The sequence below is a fragment of the Astatotilapia calliptera genome, chromosome 9, assembly GCF_900246225.1.
Source record: "Astatotilapia calliptera chromosome 9, fAstCal1.2, whole genome shotgun sequence".
In the NCBI taxonomy this organism is placed as follows: domain Eukaryota; kingdom Metazoa; phylum Chordata; class Actinopteri; order Cichliformes; family Cichlidae; genus Astatotilapia; species Astatotilapia calliptera.
In genome coordinates, this window is record NC_039310.1 from 19019568 (window position 1) to 19043567 (window position 24000).

Here is a 24000-nt window from a genome sequence, read left to right on the forward strand (position 1 = left end):
AACACTACAGTGCACCAAACTCAGCACAAGTAATATTGATTTTGGAGAGAGTACAGATATCTACTGATGCTATTGTAGCCTGACATAGCTAGATGGCACTCTCACACTCTGAAGGAATTTGAGGCTTTTTCTAAACCAGTTGTCACTGATGCTCTAATTGCTGCACAGAGCAAGTGAGAAAACCTCAGAATTCCTTAGTTGTTATTTTCTTGCTTTAACTTCAACACATTTTGTGGTTAGAAGAAACTGAACAGTCCAGGATTTACACCCCCCCCCCCCCCCCCCAAAAAAAACCAAACAAACAAACAAACAAAAAAACAAAACAAAACCCACAGCATTATTTCATCTAACATTTCCTTAATAGGCTTTTAAAGCTTCTACTAGTTGTCATTTTTACTTATTGTGTTTTCTGTTTATGTATAAATGATCTTAACTCCCCCAGTCAGTCATTTCAAACAAGTGGGTTTGAAGGTCATGTGCTTAAAGTATTGCCTGGAATTAACTGGCTAAAGGATGTTGCCTTCCTTCCTTGCTCCATCTATTATTCCTTTACCTGGAGCAGCATTTGTCAAACTTCCCCGTTCCCTCTGGGAAGCAGGAAAGGTTTTGTTCATGGCGCCTCATGTGCTCCATTTTTAATGCTAAGGCATCAGAGCTGGCCAGTCCTGCTGCTTGTTAGCGTGTCATATCCCATAGGGAGTTAGTGTCGTGAGAGTGTGGGAATCTTTCTGTCTCAATTTACAGTCCTCTTCCTGTCTTTTTCTGTGCCTGACTCTCTCATTTTCTCTCTGTCTCTCTCTGGATGTCTAACACACACACACACAAACGCACAATGCACAATTAATCATCTTAACCGCAAGTCTTCCTTAAAGATACACGAATAACACAGCTTAGTTGCTTGACCTAAGGACAGTGCTTTAAATACTGGCTGCAGGGGGCAGGTCATGTGCTGTCACCGACAGAGCTATGCCAGTGGACAGAAAGGTTCCCCAGAGGACACACTGGCATACTGATTATTATGGCATGCCCCACACTAACTGGATTAGTACTCAGCATACATCAGTTATCACTAAGGAGCTGAACTGACTGGACGCTTTATCAAGTCTTTGTGTACAGTTTTATTTTTTTCTTTATAAGTGAGATAACACAGTGGAGATACAATACTAGATTTATTTTTGTATTTGGCTCCAGAGCTGATAAAAATATTGTGTCATTTATATTTCTGTCAAAGTGCCCTTCACAAAGACTGTTAGTGGGTTATATTTAGTCTTCTAGGTCATTGTGCATGCACACACACATACACACTTATGCTGTTCTGTTATGTTGGAGAGTACCGTATATAACAGTGTCTTAAAAGAATGCAAACAGTTAGGATAGATGGATACTGACCCCCAAGATGGTTTGTGGTGTGTGTGCGTGCGTGGGTGGTTTCATTTAGTAGGTGGATGTGGGGTCGAGTTCGGAGCATATGGATATTCACACTCATTCGCATTAACATGGATAAAATAATAAAATTCCCAGCACAGTCGCAGCTTTGTGTGTTCGCTTGTGTAAAAAGGAGCTACGGCCTGGAAACGGGTCAACTCACCTGCTGGTAGCGTCTGGCCCCATTACCCAGACTACTCTAGGGGAAGCCCTGCTGTGGTTAGAGGGATGACTGATAGACCTGCTCTGGCTGGCGCTCCCTGATGACCTCACAGTGTTTCCTTCTGTCTGTTTGTCCTCAATCCCAGGGCTTGCATGTACGGCTTCACCAAACTGATGGTACTGTTGAGCGAACAAAAAGAAGAATTCTTCCTCACTCACTGCCTCCTTTTTGGTGCCATTATGTCAGCCACTGATCCAGGTAGTCACCCTTTATAAATAACCTTCTGCTAATAGCTCATCACTTGCAGTGGCAGCATTGATCTTGTGGTTTTTTTTGCATATGTGCTTTTATAATTTGTAAAGCAAACGTGCTTTTTTTTTTTTTCTTACCACAAGTAAAAGATGAAATGTTTGGCTGTTGATCACAGTCGATATATAAAAGGCCCATCACCAGGCTCTGCCTTATACATACAAATTAGTTACAGAAATAAAATCCATATGTGTTGAGCATATTTGAGGAGCTGCATATTGCTCATTTCTGCAATTTTTTGGGGAGTTTTTATTTATTACTGCAGATTCACTGAGCAGTTAACGTATTAGATAACATGTTTCAAAAGGTCCAACCTGGTGCACACTGTTCTTTCACACCTTATTTTGCTTGGTTTTAAGTAACAAGGTGTAACATTGAGATTGACAGACGAATCTTTGTATAACAAAAACATTGACAGCTAAGGCTACTGTATATGCAGGAACAGAGCCACAACACCCACTCAGTAGCTGTAACTGCTTTAAATTCAGTGCACCTTTCTCCTAAGTGGAGTACACACAATAAAATCAGTGGTCCTCAAGAGCAGTCATGTAGAGTGTCATACAGCATCCTGTGGTAATGTCCTCATTTGGTAATGAATTATTTATACGGTAAGTGGCTGATAGGGGTGAGTGTCAGCGAGGAGCTGTAGGTTATGGTGCGGCTGTCACACTGATTGACATTATTTTTGCCACACCATGCTGCGTTCATCTCTGCCGACTCCGGCTCGCTTGTAGCTTTGATTTGAATCACACTGTGATGCACCGATGGCCGAAACACAGATATGCCTCACCTGCTTCCATCTCTGCAGCGTTGGTTTTCTGACTTTTGGAGAAGCAGCTGTCAGAATTTTCCAGTTCATTTCTCTTCCTCGTGAACTTTCAGTCACAAGGCTGAAATGGACGAACGCAACCGAAACAGGCTCAGTCTGTTACGCTGTAAGACAAAGACGTAGTGATTCTCAGAACAATGTAGACGTGTCATCATGTCATAACCCTTGCTTGCTTGACAGCTCTCTGGTTGTGCCACTGCCACATATATGCTGTAAAGCACAAAACTTTAGTGCTCTTTATTTGAGTTTTTAAAAAATATTTATTAAACAATGGCATTGGTGAGCCATCTGACTGATCCCAAATGTATTTTTCTGCTTGGAGATGACTCCAGAGATATAGCTGCGGGTTTAAAAGTGATACAAAATACTTGATTTGATTTTTTTTTTCCTGTTTATTCTACGTTGAATAAAGTGGAGGGATAGGTAATAGCATTTGCTGCAGAGCTGAAGCAACCTCGCTTAAAGTGTTGCTTAAAGTGGATGCTGATTTTACGCTGCAACTACCACTGAGGACACTAAAGTAATGTTACTGTATTGTTTTTGTGAAATTACCATCTTAGAGGTATAGGCAAAGTATAGATTTTGAGCTTTAGATGAATCTGATATTCTTTAGAACGTCGTCTTCGAGAAAAAAAAAGTCTGTAAGTGTGGAGGGTTTTTCAAAGCAGCATTTAGGCATAACTATTACAGAAAGTCATATGAATATTTCTGTTTTCTGTTGGTATTATCCTCTTTTCAAACACACGGCTCAGCTCAGTATGACTCAACATGTCAAAAATGTGATTAGCATAGTAACCTCTAAACCTAGAGAGATTATATTTGGGTCTTATCCAGGGCCCTATTCTTCAAAACTGCAAATGTACGTTTTCACGTCTTGTCTGTGAAAATTCATACTTGGGAAAGGTAGAGTCTGTCTGCTGACTGTTCATATATCTACGTAGGTAAATTTGCAATACCTCATTGTTAACATTTCACCTTTAATGTTTCATTAGATGAGGCTTCTTCTGGGTTTTATTCATCGTTTTTTGTTGGCAGAAGAAGCAGGCCCACAGTCTTGCTTTTCCTATTTGTTCCTTTCATTTGGCATCTATTGATTTTTAAAAAAAAAAACTTTTTAGTTCTATACAAGCCACCACAGAACCATAGCTGTGAAACCTGTTCCTCCAAGACTCAAAATAAAATGCATGGTTCAGGTCACAAAGTGGAACACCTGCTGTGCTGTATCCTCTAGCTGCAGGGATGGAGGCAGGTCAGTGAAACCCTCACTTAACTTCTGAAAGGAATGACTTCTGTTTCTGTGCTACCGTTTTGGCTTTCCTCTTTAAAAAGATATATAAATACTCTCACACACACAGAGAGAGAGAGAGAGAAAGAGATGAGCACCGAGAGCCTTTGGAGGAGGTGGTCTTGGTCCATTTCCAAATGAACTCCTGAGCGGTTCTTTTATGGTGTGAACGTGATCAGGCCCCGATCTGAACCATCGTTTATTTGCTTCTGTTGCTCCCAGCCCTGATACATCTGCCCAATGACCAAACTGAACATTCTCATGTAGTTTGTAGGGACGCAGTTTGGTTTGCTGAAAGAGAAATGAGAAGTAAACAAACCATAGGTATGGCTCAATATACCAGCAGCATAGCATCGTCAAACACAGAATTTTAGGCATGTTATTGCAACAGAGGAGCAGAAGTACAACATTAAGGTAAACATGGAAGGCCACAATTGGTGCTCACTAAGCACACATACAGTATGTGTTTAGTCTTTATTAATATATAACAGGCTAAGTAAGACAAGTAATGTAATGCTGAATTCTGTGACCGGTGTGGTGCATAATATACAATAATTCATTGTTTGATGTCACAAACACTTTACCAGTTGCACATTTTGGTGCACTGACACTGACTTACAACAGTAATTTCCACCGTCTTGCATCACCTCTTCCTTTAATAACCCTTCGGTTTTTGGAATGGGGGGGGGGGGGGGTTTCATTCTTTCTGTATGTAGGATTTCATCCAGTCAAAAATTCAGGGCTTCCTTTGTCTTATTTTTCTTTTCATTGCCCAGACTCAGTCACATTGAAGCCATTGTTTTGTGATATATGTAGAATGTGGTTTGGAATTTTCTTGTTGAAAAAAGACAGTTCCAGCTATTGGGCAAGAAAATTGAATTTTCACACAGAAAATTGCCGTCAGTTTTAGTCTTAGTCAGTCAGAATCATTTCAATTCAGCCAGCTTGTGCCTGTTATGAACAGTCTGCATTCTGCCACTCCTCGGTTTTACCTAAGGAAATGCATTTAGCTCGAGGTGGAGAAAGAAAACCATCACAACATTGTAATGGGGGAGCTGGCACTGCAAAAGAAGTAAAACCTGAAAAAACTAGCTCACAAGTGTTCAATGAGAAAGCCAGAAAGTGTTTCCTCAGTATAACTTTTTTCTTTTTTCAAAGGGCCATGAGTATTATTTTTAAGACAATTTCTCTAAGTAAAGTGAATTTAAAAAAAATTTTTTTTTAAAGTGAAGAAAAAAGGCTAACAGGCAACTTTATGAATGCAGGTTGTTAACCACGCTTGCTAGCTTGGGTACATTTACACACATATTTACACTCCACTCTTTCATCCATATGAGGTAATCCCCTAGGTCCAAAATATCAACATAGCAGTGGCTAAATGCTAACATTAGCTAACTTTGACTGGTTCACAATGAACCTTCAAAATGCAGCGTGTAGTGGCTGATGTCACAGTGGCTATATCCATACCTCATACTGTCTATTGTTAAAAGTGGTACCGCTTTAGTTTGTTGATTCAGTTGTGTTGTTTATGTTTAATGTGTTTTTGTTGAGTATTTAATTCAAATTATGAGAATTTTTGGCTCAGCTGTCCTTCAGTTCATCATGTGTAGCATCAGTATACAATTGGCATCAATTGTGCCTTCACAGATGTGCAAGCTACCCATGCTATGTGTACTCATGAGCCCCTTGCCAGATGCTGAACTGTGAACTGTTAACAGATCACTTGCTTCCTATCTAGAATAACTTTTATATATTTTACATGCTATATCTGCACTACTTTAATTTACATAGAAATAAGTGACTGTTTAGCAGTGACTTTTATATCTTAAATTTCTATAGTTTTGGTTGGTTGTTTTTATATTATCAGTATAAGCATAACAAATTGATGTGCATTTTAAAGATGTAAACATCTGGGAAATACACTGAGAACCTTAGTTAACTTGTTCAGTCCAACTTGAAATGAAACCGTTATAAAGCCTCAGTTTTGGGTGTTTTTTTTTACAGAGCTGGGGAGATTATAGTAATTCCCTGTTGGCTGTTATCTCCTTCCTAATCCGTCATCTCTTTGAGTATTATATCTGCCTAATTTGGTCAAATCAGCAAGCAAATCCCATGCTTTCTGACTAAGATGGTCGCAAGCTTTGCCTCTGCTAAAACTCAGCAATGGGTAATTTGACCCAATAAAGCTCCCTTCGACCCTTTCAACTGTATTATGTCTGAAATAATTGTCTAGGCTCTCTACCTTATGGTGTTGCTGTGGAAACTGATGAACACTTGACAGCTGTAGGATGGAGTTTCCATGACAACACAGCCAACCAGCACCTTGTGAGTGTGAGTGTGTGCGGCGAGGGTGGGTGTTTTTATTTTTTTCCCTTTAGTGTTGGAGTGTGAGGAGTGCATGACATACTGTCATCGGCCAGGCATTATGGAAGCAGGGAGACGGAGCAATCCTTATTCCAGGGCCTACCCCACACTCTCCAGATAAAGGATTTCCCCCAACCAGAAAGAGCTTTAAACCTGTCAAACACCAAAGAGCCAGATCTGTCAAAACAAGTCCTGAGGCCGCTCTCTGGCCACCGCTCGTATTGTCAGTCTGGTCGTATCCTTGCTGTCCTGCCACCGCTGGTCTGTGTGTTCACAGGGCAAAACTTAGCAATCGTCCTTGGCTCTTTTTCCACATCAGAATGTTTCCATCACTAACTCAGAGTACTATTTTTGCATTTTGAAATCAACAAGTGGAATACTAATCCACCAGGAGTTGTTATTGTTTTGAATATGATAATGTCCGGCCTTCAGAATTGCACATGTCCTTGCATGTGTATGTTTATGACTCCGCATTTGTGTTGTCTTTCCTCATATCTGACATTGTTTTTTGTTATGATAATTTTGTTTTCCTTGTTTGGAACCTGGCCTGACTTCTTCTCTAGCAGTTACTACTGTCCATTATTAGATGCCTGCATTTATCTGTTTATATCAGTCTGTCAGTTTGTGCACCTATCTCTGCATCTCATGTAAAACACTGTAATCTAATCTACTGTAATTGAACCAATTCTAGAGCTGATATCTTGCAGGAGATACTTGAGGTGTCTGGAAGTCTGGAGCTACTAGGCATGTCACTATCTCTTCAGTGTCAGTATTCTGCTTGTCACTCAGTGTCGACACTTAGTCGCCTGCTGAGCTGAGGATGCTGTGTGTGCATGTGCTCATTCATATGCTCAGCATCTTCTATGTGATATTTACTCTTCGTAAACTCACCGTGGAGTTCAAGTCAGCTGATGCTGTGTTGAGACGGGTTTGGCTAAATAATAAGTAAATAATCAGTTTATTAGTATTTTTCACCACCGATATGAATTTCCTCACAAATGATATGAGAAATTAGGATTCCTGCAAGCCAGATTTCATAAATCTCATAAAGAATTTTTACTAAGGCTCTTAAAAAAAATCTGTGTGTGTTATGAGCCGTTCTCTTGCTGATACAAATACAGCCACCTACAGGGTTTACATGATTTCAAGCTGTACCCCAGGAGTGAAAGAGGCATCGACTCACCGATCTACCTCAGCAGGATCTGCTCACTGATTGTATAAGTGTTGCTGCATTGTGGGAATGAGGGGAAGCAATCAGGACTAAAACGGTGGCGTGACCAGAAGGCGGGATGGCAGACATATAGGACCGTTCTTTTCCTGCTCATGATCCCTTGAGCAAATTAGAGCTGTGATGAGGATGAAAGGAAACCAACCACAACTAAATACCGATTTTCCCAAAGATATTGCCTAAATGTCTGCTTTAATGAGAGTTGTGAAGTCGTGCTTTAATAGGGTAATCAAAGGTCGCCCACTGGCGTTCAGTGGGTTGAGATATGACGACTGCAATAGTCATATTGTAGCATATAATTTACCTCATTTTCATACTTTTATAACCATTCAGGGTCACTATGGATAGCCTGGTGTCATAAATGCTGGTTCACTGAAATGGCTAAATAGAATGAAGCCATTGTCAGCAGCACCTGTCTATTCTGCTCTTACATCAAATTGCCTAAAGCCTAAAGTAAGCTGGACAGAAGGGGAGATAGAAGCTACTTATGTCAAGACATGGGAAGTCCTCAGCTATATTCAACTTAAAGTCAAGAACTCTGAGAATCTATGAGCAAAAAAAAGAGGGCCAGAGAATTAATGTGTGTCAGACTTACAATTTAGGATAATAGAAGGAAAATCCATGGTTAAAATAGAAAAATGAACCTTACATGTGCCAGATAGCAGAAGATGAAGAGGAATCCATTGGAAGTATCATTCAAAGAAACTGGCTGGCATCAACAAATACTGCCAGTCACTAGAAAAGGCCTAAGGGATAGCACAGTGGTGGTGACACATGGTGACGTCAGAACACACCTGATGCAACAGAACAGTAAAGATGCCACTAAATCCAGACAGTAGTTGTAATATGTAAGATCAACAAGCACACAGGGGAATTAAAAGTGCCTAGGATAGTGTCCAGGAGCATCTGTGCTGACTGTGGGTCAGACTTCCTCGAGCACTGATGGAACGCACCACCAGAAGTGGTTTAGAAAAAGAGATCTTATGGAATTTTAAGTTCCAGATTCACAAGCAGCTGCCAACCAAACAAGCAGACACAGTAGTAGTTGACGAGGAGCAGAAGAGGACAGCGGTAATAGATGTGGGAATCCCATGTGACAGCACTATAAGGAAGACTGAGAGGGGTTAAAGAATCAACCGAAACAAGTGGTCCAAAGTGGTACCAGTACAAACAGGAGCCATAAGTCCTGTGATAGACTGGGAGAGTAGCTCCAGCAGCTAGGCATATGTTAAAGAGCAGGAAACAAATATATACAGATGGAGAAGACAAGAGTAAAAAATAGAGAACACTGAAAGTAATGGACAACCTTCCATAATTCATCCAAGAGCATACTGACAACATATCCAATAAGTCACCAAAAAAATCCAATGAAAATGGGCACAGAATGACAGGCGTCTCTCACCTCAGTAAAGCTCAGTGGTCAGGAGTTCACTATCTAAAGAGAAAGGGAGAGTGGTGAGACAAGCCATTAAGGCGTTGCTGAATTTCCCTACAACTCACCATTTGGGAGAATGCTCATTCATGCATGCACGCTGTCATTGCATTCACCTTCATTTTCTCCCATTTATGGGAGTTTATCCCATAATTGTGGCAAATCTTTCATTTTAGTCTGACAGATGAGTCGGTACTTGTCCTCCAAAAATTTCCTTCTTTTACTTCAAGTCTTACTTATTTCATAACTACTTTAATGTAAAACCTGCCCCCCATCCTCCCCCTTTTTCCCCTTACCACAACTGCCAGTTGGAGCTATGCATTCAACATTAAACATTCAACATGCTCCAAGCTTGCATCACAAGTTATAATTCAATGCTCAACATATCCATTTAAATGCAGGAAAATCTCCACTGCAACCTGTAAGTACACTGCGCATTGGGGAATTAAGCACAGTGTACCGAAGCGTAGTAATCAGTCAACCTGTGAGCTCAAAATGAAAAAGATCTGAAGTTGTCTGGTTCCTGTTGAGATGCTCAAAAGCTCTTCAACCGGAATAAAGTTCAGGGAGGGACAGACAAGCTCAAAGCTGCCAGCAGGGTCAGTATAAACAGTATATTCAGGTAGCAGTTTTTTCTAGCAGTGAGTTAATCTTTTATTTAAAGCACCACACAATCTTATCTTTTTTCACAGCCAGCTTCCTCTGATTCCCAGTAACCTAGTTGTTATCGCTCTCTGTAGTGAAAACTGTATTAATGCCTCAAGCTAAAGAGTGTATGTCGATGTATATTCACGGTCACTGAAAATGAGTATGATATGAAACAGCAACACCTGCAGCTCTAAAAAAAAAGGATACAAGTAATTGTAGCAGCTGGTAACTGTGAGTGGCTAAGTGTATCTGAATCATGTCAAGAAATTCAGTCTTTCATATGTCTACTCTCACTACTCCTCCCAGCAAACCAGCAATGTTGTATATTATGTCTTTTAAACACAGGAAATGTGGCCCATGAAACACACAGACACGGTTCTGGACTTTGTTTTAATTATATTGTAAGTGGATTTCAAATTTAAACATGATTTTCATGTTTGAGATTTTAAACTTTGGCATAAATGAATGTAATTTTTGTAAAACTATTTGTTTATTTGGTTTGTGCTGATACTAATTTGCCATTGGGCCCTTTAATATTCTCTTTGTATATGCTACCCTTGGGCTGCATATTTGAAAAATACAATATTTCTTATCACTTTTACGCTGATGACATTCAAATTTATTGTCAACTGAATGATGATCAGTCAGCATCACTGCATTCCCTGTTGGATTGCCTGAGAGAGGTCAAAGATTGGCTGTCAGATAATTCTCTCATTTTAAATGAGAAAAAAACTGAAGTTATGGTGTTCGACCAGCTTGTTGCCCTGCTGCTAACTCTCTCTCTGATTCTATACGTAACCTGGGTGTCTACTTGGACAGCTCCTTTAAGCTCGATAAGCAAGTGTCATCTGTATGGCTGTGAAGGTTCTCAGTCATCCAGGTCATCGTAGTCAAAGGAGCTTGCAAAGAAAGGCGTCTGGACTTCTTTAAGTTACTTGAAGACGTTTCACCTCTCATCCGAGAAGCTTCTTCAGTTCTAAGGTCAAATGGTGGAGAGTCCCAGATATAAACCTAGTGGGAGTAACCCCCCACAGAGGGACAAAAGGACCCCCTGATGATCCTCTAATCGCCTGAGCCAACACAGAAGAGCCACCGCCACAGGACAAGACTCAGCAGTCCATCTGCATCTTAAGGATAAAGGACACTCTTTCGAGGATGCCAATGTTCACATTTTGGACAGAGAGGACAGATGGTTTGAAAGAGGAGTGAAAGAAGCCATCTATGTCCACTATGAGCGACCATCTTTGAACAGAGGCGGTGGTTTACGACACCAACTCTCTGCCATCTATAATCCAGTTTTGAGTTCCCTTCCCAGACGCCTTAACGCCCACTCACATCCTGGGCCATCTGATCTCAGGAATTTGCATGATAAGGTGGGGCCAGGTTTCACAATGAACTCACCCGAAACTCTGGCTGATTGGGACCCACACCCAGTTTCACACCTTGGCTCAGGCGATTAGAGGATCATCAGGGGTCCTTTTGTCCCTCTGTGGGGGGTCACTCCCACTAGGTTTAAATCTGGGACTCCCCACCATTTGACCTTGTCGTGCATTAAGATCATCAGATCAATTACTCCTGGCCCAACCTAAGTTTAGACTGAAGACCAGAGGTGATCGTGCCTTTGCTTCAGCTGCACCCAACCTTTGGAACAGCCTCCCTGCTTCTATTCGTGCCTTGGACTCTATCCAATCCTTTTAATCAAGATTGAAAGCATTCTTATTTGACCTGGCTTTCCTGACCAGTTAATACCCTTTTTAAACTTTATATTAAATTTATTGTTTTATTATTAATTTTACTGCTGTTTTTATCTTCTTAGTAGATATTTTGTATTCACGATCTAACCTTCCTTCTTTCTGTATTGGGGTTTGATACCAATTTTATTTAACTCTTCTGGTCTATTGGTGCCTCCATTCTGTCTGTGCTAGTGCCTGATCTGTACCCTGTTATTGACTTGAATGTTCTTTCTCCCCTAATAACTGTGAAGCACTTTGGTCTGCCTTCAGGTTTTTAAATGTGCTATATAAATAAAACTGTATTGTATTGTATCATCCATTGTTCATTTAACAAACACTAAGTCAACATGTAGAATCAGATTATTAAACTATGCCTGATGACTCAGTAGTTTAAAGAACCAACTTTACAAGCAATAACTTAAATACTGGTTATTGCTGTGCTTGAGAGTTGGTAGAGTATGGTGTTGATGCCGATGTGTTGTGTTTTGATGTGTTGTGTTTTGTTGTCAACAAACGTGGGACTGTACAACAGCAGTCCCCAATGCCCGGGCCACGGACCGGTTCTGGTCTGTGAGTCGTTTGGTACCAGGCCGTGAGAGTTGAGGCTCGGGTATGAAATTTATGGTTTTCAGGGTTTTTATCGTTAACTCTGTTTCCCTGGGTGTTTTTTTCCCCCCCGTGTTGTAGTTGTGAGCCTTATTTTGAAAGAAATATTTACAAGTTACCATAGCAACCAGAGAGCATTAAGGGGCAGAGAGGAGGATGTTACTCTCAATGTTGTTGGTGCATTTCAGGAGGACGCTGCTAATAAAGTTACACAATTACACAGTGAAAAAATACCACTGTTTTCGTCTTGGTGGTATCATTTTATTTTTTTGTCTTTATCTAAGACACCTTAAAGGCCGGTCCATGAAAATGTTGTCTGATATTAAACCGGTCCGTGGCGCAGAAAAGGTTGGTGACCACTGTTGTACAATATGTCTTTACTTTGGTCTCAGCTGTCCAAAGGTTATCGTTGCAGATGTTTTGTGGTTTGTCCAGATGCAACTTTGCAAACGTAAGCCGTGCTGTCACATTACAAGCCTTCCAAACACGCCATGCTTCATGTTTCAGTTCAATATTTTTCTACTTGTACTGCCATAAACTTTAAGTCCTGGGAAGACCAGATTATATTTGTTATGTTCAGTTACATAAAACCTTAGAATTGAAAGACAGTCTACATTTTCCCATAACTGTAATGTATAGGTGATTGATCCAGTGACACAATATAGGCCAAAAACTATGATAAAATTATAATAATTAAATAATTTACTTTTTCTTTTTGTAAAACAATATGCATTGTGTCTATGATGTAGCATTAGAGAACACCAAGTAACTGTATGTCATGTTGATTTAGACCATTACTATATGCAGATTGCCCATTTCAATGTAATGTAAAAGCAATGCTTGTCATGTTTGAGACTATTAAACAGAATAGGAAGTTTAAGGCAGATTGAAGTATTTATATTGGAGATACAACAACTTTATAATTTGTAGCAAAACATCCAAACTCATCATTGGACCATGAAAATGACACACTATTCGGTTACAACTCAAAAGGCTTAACCTTTATCATCACAGGATACATCGTAAAAACTGATAATTTCATTCTTGGTGGGCAGCTGGGTAGAGTAGAGTCTATGGAAAGGGGGAAACTAAAAATGGTAGGCTTCCTATTGGGTTTACGCATGTATCTAAGAATCTGTTTTTATTTCATTGAATATTAAAAGTGGCTGCATAATTTCATGCATGTAGATAAGAAATATCGCATGTTGGTTACTTACACTTTAAAGGGTCTTTCTCTTGCTAAGGCCCACTCACATAATGTAAAGTTTCATGAGTTTTCAAACACGTGTAGCACTCCAAAAGCCTCACATCACTCAATGCTTGGATCCTAAAAAACAAAGAAATGTAACGTTCCACTTATGTTAAACTTTGCATTTTTCTTTCATACTCCAATTTCCAGTTGTTACAGTGGGGAAAAAAGATTATGATGAGCAATGCGCTTAATTTGTTCATGTATCATTAACAAACATAGATATTATCTTTCCCAAGTCATTGTGTAATTTCTACATCCTGTTTAGCTTGAACAAATCTTTGCTTAGTTTGCCCAGTTGTCAAAATCTTTATCCCGCTGCTGTCGTCATACTGTAGTTTTTTGTCAGCTTACTTATTAATTCTTGTACTTTCTCTTCTTTGTAATAGCACAGGAGATACTGGAGGACACTTCTGCTGTGTAATTAACTGAGTAGTTTTTCTTTTTCTCTTCAAGTTGCTCTACTTCCTGCGGCCATTAATAGCAACACTTCTCCTGTTTTGTTTTTCTTTCTTTTTTAAAGTCTCAGTCCTTGGCCTTTTATCAGATCTGCGTGTGGACTTGGATCTGCACATGCTGCTGTTTGGCGAGAGTGTCCTGAATGATGCCGTTGCCATCGTCCTGACACAGTGAGTATTTTGCTTTAGTATTTCTCCAAGCCCTGAGAATGCAATCTATTTCAAGGTTTAATTGCGTGGGTGCTCAGACTTCTCCAAATGGCATTATGGGGGCGGATGTGGAGGAAGGAAGCCTGAGTGGGTGCTGCCAGCTTTAAGGAAAACAGCAACAATCCCTTAAATACTATGCAGCGAACTGCATAAGTGAGTTGCCCCAAGCACTATCAGCATCTCATTTAGGTCCTTAATGCCAGAGTAAAGAGACAGTCCCATGCTGCGAACTTGGTTATCATAGCTAATGTTGACTTTGGAAGAATACAACACAAAATTCTTGGAAACTCAGAGCAGCCAGGATGCAGTCATGCATTCTCCATGCATTTCATTTGCTTAATTCTTTCCCCTTTTCTCCAGCTTTTTACAAAACTATGCATGCTTCTGTCCTCGCACATTGCTGTCATTGTCTGCTCTGTTTACACAATGCTAGTGAGCAGAGCTAGTCGTGTAGATGTGAAAGCAGATGGCAAGCCGGAGACAGAGAGGGGCGAAAACTCACATCTCCACAGTCACAGACAAGCAGGCAGACACACAAATAAAGCAGGAGGAGAGATAACATCTGTGCTTATTATCTTTAAAAAGACTGATGCAAATATATAGAACCTGACATTCTGACATCTCGCTTTCCAATTGAATAAATATGCTTGCCAATTCCTAGAAGGGGAGTGCAAATTGTTGCATTGTGTACATTGTACGGTGGAGGAGGGAGCCTGCAATTCTTCCCAGACAAAGAGTCAGATAGTGTTCTGTTTGTTCTTAGAGTGGCGTGACCAGCCTACATGCCATCTCCTTTCACTCGACTTGGTCACTCGCCTGCCGGTCGCCCTGGCCCCATGCACAAAGCTGGCCCTTATTAGTGAGCCAGGCAGGGTCCTGGCACTAGAATTTTAACAAGCTCCCAGAGCAGCTCAACCTTACGCTGATGTGCCATCTCACAGTCGCAAAACGTCCTGCTCCAGCAGCCCTGACCCAGCCACCATTCAGCCAGGTCCTGCTTTAACATCTTGGGATCTCAACTGGGATAACAGCCCAAACCATCTGAAGTTACAGTCTCCAGAAGGTCATTCTGATCACTGACTAGTGGGCAAATGCACCACAGGAGTCTTTCTTTTCAGGGAGGAGAGGGGGGTAATAGATTTCCCCTTTTCAGCATGCTGAGCTCATTACCATAGCTTGACTGATTCTTCCCCTCCCGCTATAGAGATTAGGGCCTGTTGTGATGTGTGCTTGCTCATTCCAGCCTGATGGTACTGAAATTGCAGAAACAAAACAATTTTAATGTTAGTAGGAGTATAAGACATCTTATACTTACAGTATATATGAGTGGCTACCAGATGCTGTGCGCGGTGTGTTTGTTTCTTTACTGTGAGCAGTAGCTCTGGGTCCCATTAAATGCAGGGAAACAAAACAAGTGCCACTTTGCTACCGTTTTTGCTGATTCCATAGTTTGTGTTTCATTTAAAACAATCTAAGTCCACGGGGGAGTACATGGGAGGGTCTTTGCCGGCTAAAGAGACTGTGTCATTCCACAAAGGCAGACTGGTTCATCAGCCACTCTCTTGGTCGCTTGTCTGGGCTTGCATTACCACAGGCACCCCCTCCATCCCACCACACACAGACATGCACACAATTTCTTCCTCCCTCTGTCCTCCCTGTGAGGCCTCTTTTGCACTCAATGACTTCCATATGGAGGCCTCCCTTCCTCTCACAAAGTAAATATTTATAGCAGTGTGAATAATGCTGCCATCTTTTTTTTTTTTTTTTTTTTTTACTTGTTTCTTACTAACTACACTGAGATGTCTCTGAAACAAAGAAAAAATCCTAATATATTTTTTTTCTTTTTCGGGAAAAGATGGAAGTTCTAAGGGAAACCATGTAATCTAAAAAAGGAATGACTCCAGTAAATAGCACTTAGCTCAGCATAATAAGAATGTAAATTTATGCTCATTGTTTTCCACTAAGAACCCAGTTGGTCATATTTCTGATGACTGTTCTTATTGCAGAGTCATAAACATTTTTGTTTTTTTTTTAATTTGTATTCTCAGCATCTGTAGCAATCAAAGTGTCTCTGTTGTAATTATGCCTCTGGCTTGTTTTTGTTCCATAACGGCTCTGTTTGCATTTGCTTCATGTTTCTCCTAGTGCCATCACCACCTACACCCAGATGAATGCAGGACTCATCTTCAACCCCACTGCCTTTCTCCACGCCTTTGTTTTTTTTCTCATAGTGCTCATTGGCTCCTTCCTCTTAGGTCTCATTTTCACAGTAATAACAGCCCTCATATCCTTTTCATCCCGTCCCATCTCTGCCTCTACACCCCAGACTCAATTATCACCTCAGCATCCGCCGCAGTATATCCTGTTCCTCAACACTATAATTGCTTCTCTAACAAACCCCTACTGTACCACTTTTACCAACAAAAGCGATGCAGCTAAAGTCTAAAGTGCTCCTGCGACATTAATGGCTGCAGAGAGGTCGTCAATCAAGCCAATAGCCTATGATGAAGTTTCGACTTGCGCCGTCGTCCGGCGTTTCTCTCTGATCTTCAAGTAATTAGACTTTAGGATGAAAAATGGGAATGTGTCATGAGGGGTTTGGGCCAGGACTCAGCTCTTATTTACAGTGACTAATCTCTGGGTGTAGGCAAACCACAAAGTGAGCATTTATTAGATTTTGCTGATGCTAACCATAGCAGCATCCTGCTCTTGTGTCTGCTATTTGTTAAAGAAATTCACCTTGATGTGTAGTTGCTCATTTATCTTTTAATTAATAACCACACCTGTCCTTATTAATTACAAAAACAATCAGGCTTAAGAAGGTGTATTTTTATTATTGCATGCCCGAGGAGTATTTTAAACGCAGCCTATTAAATACCCTTCAGGCCTAACTTTGTAATATTTCCAGTAGCCAAACTTACCCTTCGTTTCTTTCTATGTGGCTGTCAGAAATATGAAAATTCTAGTGCCTACTGTTTTGCCCAGAACACCGTGTAAAATATTGCTCTATGGTTTGCACCCAAGCTTTGCCGGAGGGGATGTGGGACAGTGGAGCTCACTGCCCGCGTTTACTCTGTATGGGCGATCCCCTGGCTTGTTGAGCACTATTTGCAGTTGCTTTATTTTTGCAGGCAGCGTACCACAGTTTCTCCAGACTGTAGCACTGGAATGCACTTGTGCAACAGTGGGAAATTTGTCCTGCATTTGCAATATGAACCCTGGCCTGATGCAAAGTGTTAAATACTTCATGATTATCGTATGTATCTTTAACTTTCATTTCACCTCACCAAATTCACTCGGCTGCATGAAAATCCCCTGCTGGAAACGTCAGTCTTCTTCTTGCTGTCCTGGAGCAGCTACCTCTCGGCTGAAGCCTGCGGGCTATCAGGTGAACACTGTGTGACTTATGTTGTTTGTGTGTCTGTGGCCATGTCAGTGCTCTGGGTAGCTGCCCTTCTCCCCTCAGGCGTCTCTTCTCAACTGCTCCCGCTGGCTCGCATACTGCTCTACAGTATCAGTGACACCCAGCATCTGTTTGACTGGCTTCAAGGCATTTTCTGTTTCCACTCACACTCCAAAAACCTGGAAATAATGTGCGCACATACTGCTGTCCAGTCATGACCATCTGCACAATTCCCTGCTTGCATACAAGATTCAGTTTTTTGGGTTTTTTTGTCAATCAACCAACACTCCCTGTACAGTCAGTGATCTCTCAGTCAGATGCACTCTTTAACCAACAAAGTGTTTTGCATTGTTCCAAGAATCTTCTCATCACAGACAACTGGAAGTACCAGTCCTATTCTTCTTACTTTAAAATAGCTGCTTCTCCCTGAGAACGCTTGTAGTTTTAGTTTGGAGATGACACCACTTACAGGTCCTTACCCAGAGTGGCTGCTCTTTAAGAAAGTCAAAGTAATGACGTATCTTTGCAAGCTCATGTTTGGAAAAGACCATTTCTCGACTCTGCTGCCTAGAATTGTCTTCTGTTTCTTTACTGATGTGGTGTAATGTTGTTTTGAAATATAAGTCGAGTATACATTAGCGCACATTAGTATTAATGCTCCCTCTTCCTTGGCACTGCTCCCTGTGGCCTGTGGAGGCAGAGAAGATGGTTTTAATGAAAAAGCTTGACCTTTGTCCATTAAATTCCAGATGCCCTGTTTATAAAGCGCATTTTAAATACTGCCCAGTGTGGGAGTCGCACCACAGAAAAACCTCAGTCGGTAATTCTCAGAGCCTCTAGTTTTCTAGTGGAAGTATATTTCTACATGCATTTCCTGGGCTGGTTTTAATACTTTGTTTTGACCTGAAACCTTTACTGTTATAAAATCTAGTTTAATGCTGATATTGTTGTCTAGGTAGTGAAAATTACTGTTTCGGTGATGAATGGTACCCTATACCCTATACAGCATTAACGGTAAAGGCGTTTAATGGTCGCTTTGAGATGAGGCAGCACATCATACCAAAGAATGCAATGACTGATGCGAGTCCTCCCTGGTGTCCTTTGGTAATCGAGGCTCTTTCTGTCTCTGTTAATTGCTAGAGTTTAGTGAGGGTGTGTCTAATGACCCTCAGCCTTGCAGGGAGCCCTGCTGTCATTAATCTTATGCCCCTCACAACTGCTCATTATGAGAAGCATCTAATCTGTTGCAAAGTGCTCTGTGTGGAAAAGACTTAGAAAGAGACTTAATGCAGCAGACAGGTGATGTGTTATCTCTGTCAGTGTTATGTAAACCAAGGACGATGTTGTTGCCCCCAACCAAATGGAACCAAAATGAGATCTGCCACGATGGCGTGCTCCATTAGATGGCGTTGCACAATGCTAAGAGGTATATTTTGACCAAGCATTACTGGAACTAGCATAGTGCAGGTCCATGTCAGCATCCCGATGTAAAGGCGGATGGTGAAGAGAGACTAATGGACTGGCTTAATTTAGCAGTCTGAACCACAGCTGCTATTTTGTCTCTGCTGCCATATTTATTACAGCCAACCCTGTCTTCTACCTATTGCTATACCCATCGCAGCAGTTTCACATTTTTCCACCTTCTGTTATTCGCTCAATGCGAAGGAAGCTAAAATGTGAAATCGAATTTCTGCAATGAACCAAGCGTGTCCTGCGAGGCAGCAGCCCACCTTTCATGCTTTGTGCTTCAAACTCTAGCTCTCTGGTCCAACCAGCCTCCCCTGTGAGCCTAATCACTCTCTCCACCCTCTGTCTTAGGAGCAGAGGCTGCTGTCTGTACGTCTTTCCCTTTTGTACTTTGCTTGTCGTGCATTTGTTTTTTGTTAGTATCTCCTCCCACGCAACTGACATTGTGATTGTGATTATATCACTTTTAAAACTTTTTTTTTAATCGTTTCCAGAGCCTCATGTATCTGGACAAGTAAATGTTTTTATCAGATATATAAATATGCTTGAGTTGGTTTGGGCAGCACATTTTTATTGGAACCAGGAGAGTGGGTGGATGCAAGGTTGGGCTGGTCTGATCCGGTTAATTTTTATATGAGTGGCTGCACACAGGAGGGCTTAATTTTTGGATGTTATAAACCAGTGCTTACATGAATTACTCTAACAGTGCTTTTATTTAATTTATCTTTGTCCTCATCTCCCCACTTTTTTCTGAATGTCGGCATCTCTGGCTTGTTAACAAAAAAACATGGATTGAACCATGGAGACAAAAGCTCTTTTCAGAAATGATCCTCCTGTGATGGTAGAACCTCCTACACCATATTCTCAGCGTGACAAGTCTCAAGCCTCTGTGTGTTAAGCAGCTCCCAAACATACAGATTCTCTCATCCTGATTACTAATATATGCACATATAAGTGGTTTTGCATACTTTCAGCTGATCAGATCCGGCGCATTATCAACTCCCTGCTGTTGACAGGATTCTCATCTATGAGCTTTGTCCACAAAATGTAAATGTTCACATTTAGAAGATGCTGTGGATGTTTGGGGGGGTGGTGGTGGTGGGGGTGGGGGGGGGGGGGGGGGGGCTATATCATTTTTGAATTTTCATTCATTTCAGAAGTATTGTTTATCTTTCAGGTATTGTGGCAGTGATGTTTTGCGGCTTGAGTCAGGCAAGGTACACAGTTCTCAACTTGTCCTCTGAGGGCAGGGCAAGGATCAAGCAGGTGGGTTAACGGAGCGCAACTGAAACTTGTTTTCCTTTTGCTTGACAGTCATTTTTAGTCTTCTCGTTTGTGTAGAATGACTCTTGTCGCCAGCATTTGCAGTTCGCGCTCATTAATTGCCATTAGTGCTCAGTTGTCCAGCGGGCGTCCGTGTGGGACATCAGTCTCCAGCTATCTACTTAAAAGGCTGAGCACAGATGGAGGCTAGCACACTGTCACACTTTGCCAGCAAGCTTCATAGAGGAGCAAAACAAATCAGAAGTACACACATATACTTATTTGTGCATTTATTATTCATTATCAGCACCATAGTGCAGCTAACTGTTTATCACAGACACTCCTAAAAGGCAGCACAGTTGAAGCCTCTGCCTATAAAGTGGACTGGCTATGCAGGAGAGCATGTTCACTTGGCAGAATGCCTCTATCTGTATTTTTTAGGGTTTATACATGCAGCTTATGGTAAAATGTGATTGAGTGTATACAGGCAGTAGTTGAATAGCTAGTGGGACCGATACTTTTCTTTCTATGATCCCCAAAAAGTGCACTTATTCAGCTGGATATCTTTTTTTTTAACCAGAGCTCTAAATCATATAAGAAATAAAAAACATGGTTAATGAAATTGTATCATCTCTTTAATGCCATTGTATGAACAGTATATGACACCAAAGTTCCTCAGCTTGGCTTAGAACATGACAAGCTGGAGCCTGAGTCGATGAGTTGTAATAATCTAATAATAAAAAGCAGAGTTCATTAGCATATGACTTTTTGGGTCCCTAAAGATGTGCTGTTTTATCCCCAGTACGCTTCAAATGAAATTATTTCACACAAAGATGATGACAAGAACATGTCTGCTGTTACAGGAAACCACATTATGCCCTCGAGCTGTAGATGTTTGCAGCTGCCGCCTCAAAGGGAATAACATAAACACTGGATTTGTCGTGTTTGTACAGATCTAATGCTATTTATCCATTCCTCTACTTCACTTTCAGCCATCTTTCGGCACACAAAGTTGTTTTTTCAGAGGATGTCACTCATTGTGTACTCAGTGCTCGGCTGATTCTGACCCCTACCTTAACCTTAATATGGCCTAACCATAAACACTCACTTGTGCCCTGCTTGTTTGGCCCATTTGTCCTCAAGGGGAGGCAGATACCCAGAATGAAACTCTGTAAATAGATTTATGTGTTTCTAACAGCAAGCATACACACATCTCTCTCATGATCCTCTCAATTCCTTTTATAATTTGCAGCTCTTTGAAGTCTTCAACTTCCTCGGGGAGATTTCCATCTTCGGCTACATGGGATATATATTGTTGAAGTTCACTTGCCATAAATTTGAACCATACTTCATTTCTGGGGCACTTGTATCCTTTTCTGCTGTATGACAGAGGACTTTACCCCCTGTTGTGCAGCTTCTGAATTCCACTCCCATCTCAGGAATAGGACTCAGTTCTGTCTCCTATTAGTTTAATGACAAGTCATTTAGTAGATCATACTGGTTATCCTGTTGTATTTCTTGCTACCTCATTGCAATACTGTTACTTCCCCAGTCCTTGGGGGAGAGAGGGAGGGGCGGTGATCTTGAGAGCTCTGCAAATGTCATCCAGCTGGTTTCCGGCAGTCAAGATCTCTACAGATTCTTATTGTTACTGATGTTTTTGTTTGGTTTTTCTTTAGCAACGCTGTAATTAAACTGTTTAAATCTTTTTGCTGTTTAAAATAATCTTACCGTTCTTTCATTTAGCGGATTGAAGATGACGCTGTTTTAGCTTTTTCTGCATCTTTAACACGATGTAAAGATTTACGCTTTCTGTTCTGTCTTTTGCACAAAAATGAGAAAATATTGATTGGTTGCATTTCAAATATGAATCATATTGTGAATGTGAATAACGAAGCACAAAATTAATCAGCAAAAATATTCCAGCTATCGTAGAGCAAGCAGCCCCACCCCGGACAAGTTTTAGGGCTAATGCAGAGAGACAGACAACCATTCACACCTACAGCCAGTTTAGAATCACCAATTAACATGAATGTGTTTGGACTGTGGGAAGGAGAATATGCAAACTCTACACAAACGAGCCCTAAGCTGCCTGGCTGATTTGAATCTTCTTGGTGTAAGACATCAGTGCTAACTATCACACCACCGTGCCGCCTCACGTTTATCTTATAGCAACGAAAATAAGAGAATTTGCCATTTTTCTTACTTTTCTGTCACTTTACAGTGTTTAAAATTAGACCAAAAAGCTGTTACATTAATCAGCTAGTCTTGACATCTAGATGTTTATGCTGTTTAGCAGAAAAAAATCACAGTTGATATCAAAAATAAATGCCAGGTTTTGAAAAAAATATGCTCGGAGATATCCAACGATCATAGCTTCTGTCTAGATTTAATATTTTGCATATAGTGTCAAATATGATACAGGAAGAAATCCATCACAGGCAGGAGATGCATATGTTTCTCCCCTGGCAGCAGCCTCTGTAGACCAGAGTACAATGGCGATAGAACTCGAGTCATCTTATCAAAAAACGATCTGCTCTTTAATGATAAATAGAAAAATCTTACTATCATAACAGATGTCTCGTGTTCAGAAGCTTTATTGTATCCGTCAGCTTTGCTTTCTGAGAGAAATGATTGGGCAGTGATGGACTGATGGCTGCTTGCTGTACAATTGTCCTTTCCTGAGAGCTGGCACGACCATAGTGTATGCTGGAGGAGCGACTCTAGTGGCTGCACTCCAAGGAGCTGTTCTTTCACAGTCCAGTGCCCAGATGGCCAGCAATTATTATTACAATCCATCTTCTACCATAGGGTCAAAGGGGCCGTAGAAATAGTTAACTGAGCAGATTCTTTATTCCAGTACTCTTATGTCCAGCAAAAAAAGAAAGAAAGAAAAGAAACAAATGATTTGAGCATTGGGTCTGATTTCTTTAAAATGTGTTTTTGGCAATCCGCCTTCATTAGATGGAAGTCAGGAAATGTGGGGAACAAGTGCACAGGAATTTAATCGGAGTTTTAAAAAGCTCCGGCTAGCTATCTACATATACAGGAAGATCAACCGGATGGACAAACATGAATAAGTGGATGTCGGTTTCCAGTTTTACGGCTCTAAAAGTGTCTATGAAAAAGAAATAACCCCAGTGATTCCACCCTGTTAATCGCTCTTTGGTTATGCTGTAGATTTTAATCGCTGTAGCTTGCAGCCTTTGCCAGTGACAATAGAGATAGGCTTTATTGGAAATGAGGCTGAGATGAAAGTGCTTAATTACCTCCATTCGAATAGCTCAGAGGCCTTTGATAAAGAAAAATGACTGCTTTTGGGAGCAGGATATTGCTTTTGAAAATCCATAGGGTGCGTGAGATGTAATATTGACTGCAGGGTGCGAGGGAGTACTGTTTTAGTAATAGCCCTGTCAGGCCGAGGTGTCCTGCCTAAAATATTGGTCCCTTTATTTATACCGTTATATTTAGACTTACTAAGGATAAACTCAAATCCCTTCTCTTTCTGATACCAAAGAAGGGTTACCTGTCTGCACAGATTAGTTTTTATGCAACAAATTTCAAAGAGGATCTTTTTTTTTCTTTTTTAAGAGCAAAGAGCTTTCCAAACCCTCTTCACTTTGGTTCACTCAGCTTACCCTTAACTTACGTCAGACTATCAAAAAGGGGAAAAAAAACCTATGAGAGGATCTGAGGCTGTATTTCTAACTTCTTCTAAAAGCATGACCGATGACGTGACGTGTATCCTGGATGGCAGCTATCTCCCTGGTAATTGTACAGATATCATCTTGATAACTTCTGCCCAGGACACTTAGCATTCAGTCTCATCCTACGTGAGACATCAAAGTGTGTGTGGAGGGCAGAGACAGCTGGCGCAGCCTGATTGGCTTCATGCCTCGGCATGGTGCCACGTTGCCGTGTTTTCATC

At 41.0% G+C, this 24000-nt stretch overlaps 2 protein-coding genes across 10 annotated transcripts in view; one reads left to right on the forward strand and one right to left on the reverse strand.

Annotated features, from left to right (window-relative positions):
* The window catches only part of dipk2ab (divergent protein kinase domain 2Ab), a 36348-nt gene extending 32051 nt beyond the window's left edge, over positions 1 to 4297 (reverse strand). The window contains exons 1-3 of the mRNA XM_026179733.1: positions 4110 to 4297; positions 2688 to 2830; positions 1589 to 1767 (exon numbers count right to left, since the gene is read on the reverse strand). The gene's annotated coding sequence lies outside the window, so the exon portion shown is untranslated. The remainder of the gene's footprint in view (positions 1 to 1588; positions 1768 to 2687; positions 2831 to 4109) is intronic.
* The window catches only part of LOC113029104 (sodium/hydrogen exchanger 9-like), a 62063-nt gene that overhangs the window by 6225 nt on the left and 31838 nt on the right, over positions 1 to 24000 (forward strand). For all 9 annotated transcript variants that reach the window (XR_003273343.1, XR_003273344.1, XM_026179727.1 and 6 more), the window contains exons 5-10: positions 1734 to 1846; positions 13795 to 13900; positions 16085 to 16223; positions 17222 to 17327; positions 19987 to 20075; positions 21325 to 21438. Coding sequence is in view for 7 of the 9 variants with exons in the window: in XM_026179727.1 (XP_026035512.1) it covers positions 1734 to 1846; positions 13795 to 13900; positions 16085 to 16223; positions 17222 to 17327; positions 19987 to 20075; positions 21325 to 21438 (667 nt within the window). In the remaining 2 variants the exon portion in view is untranslated. The remainder of the gene's footprint in view (positions 1 to 1733; positions 1847 to 13794; positions 13901 to 16084; positions 16224 to 17221; positions 17328 to 19986; positions 20076 to 21324; positions 21439 to 24000) is intronic.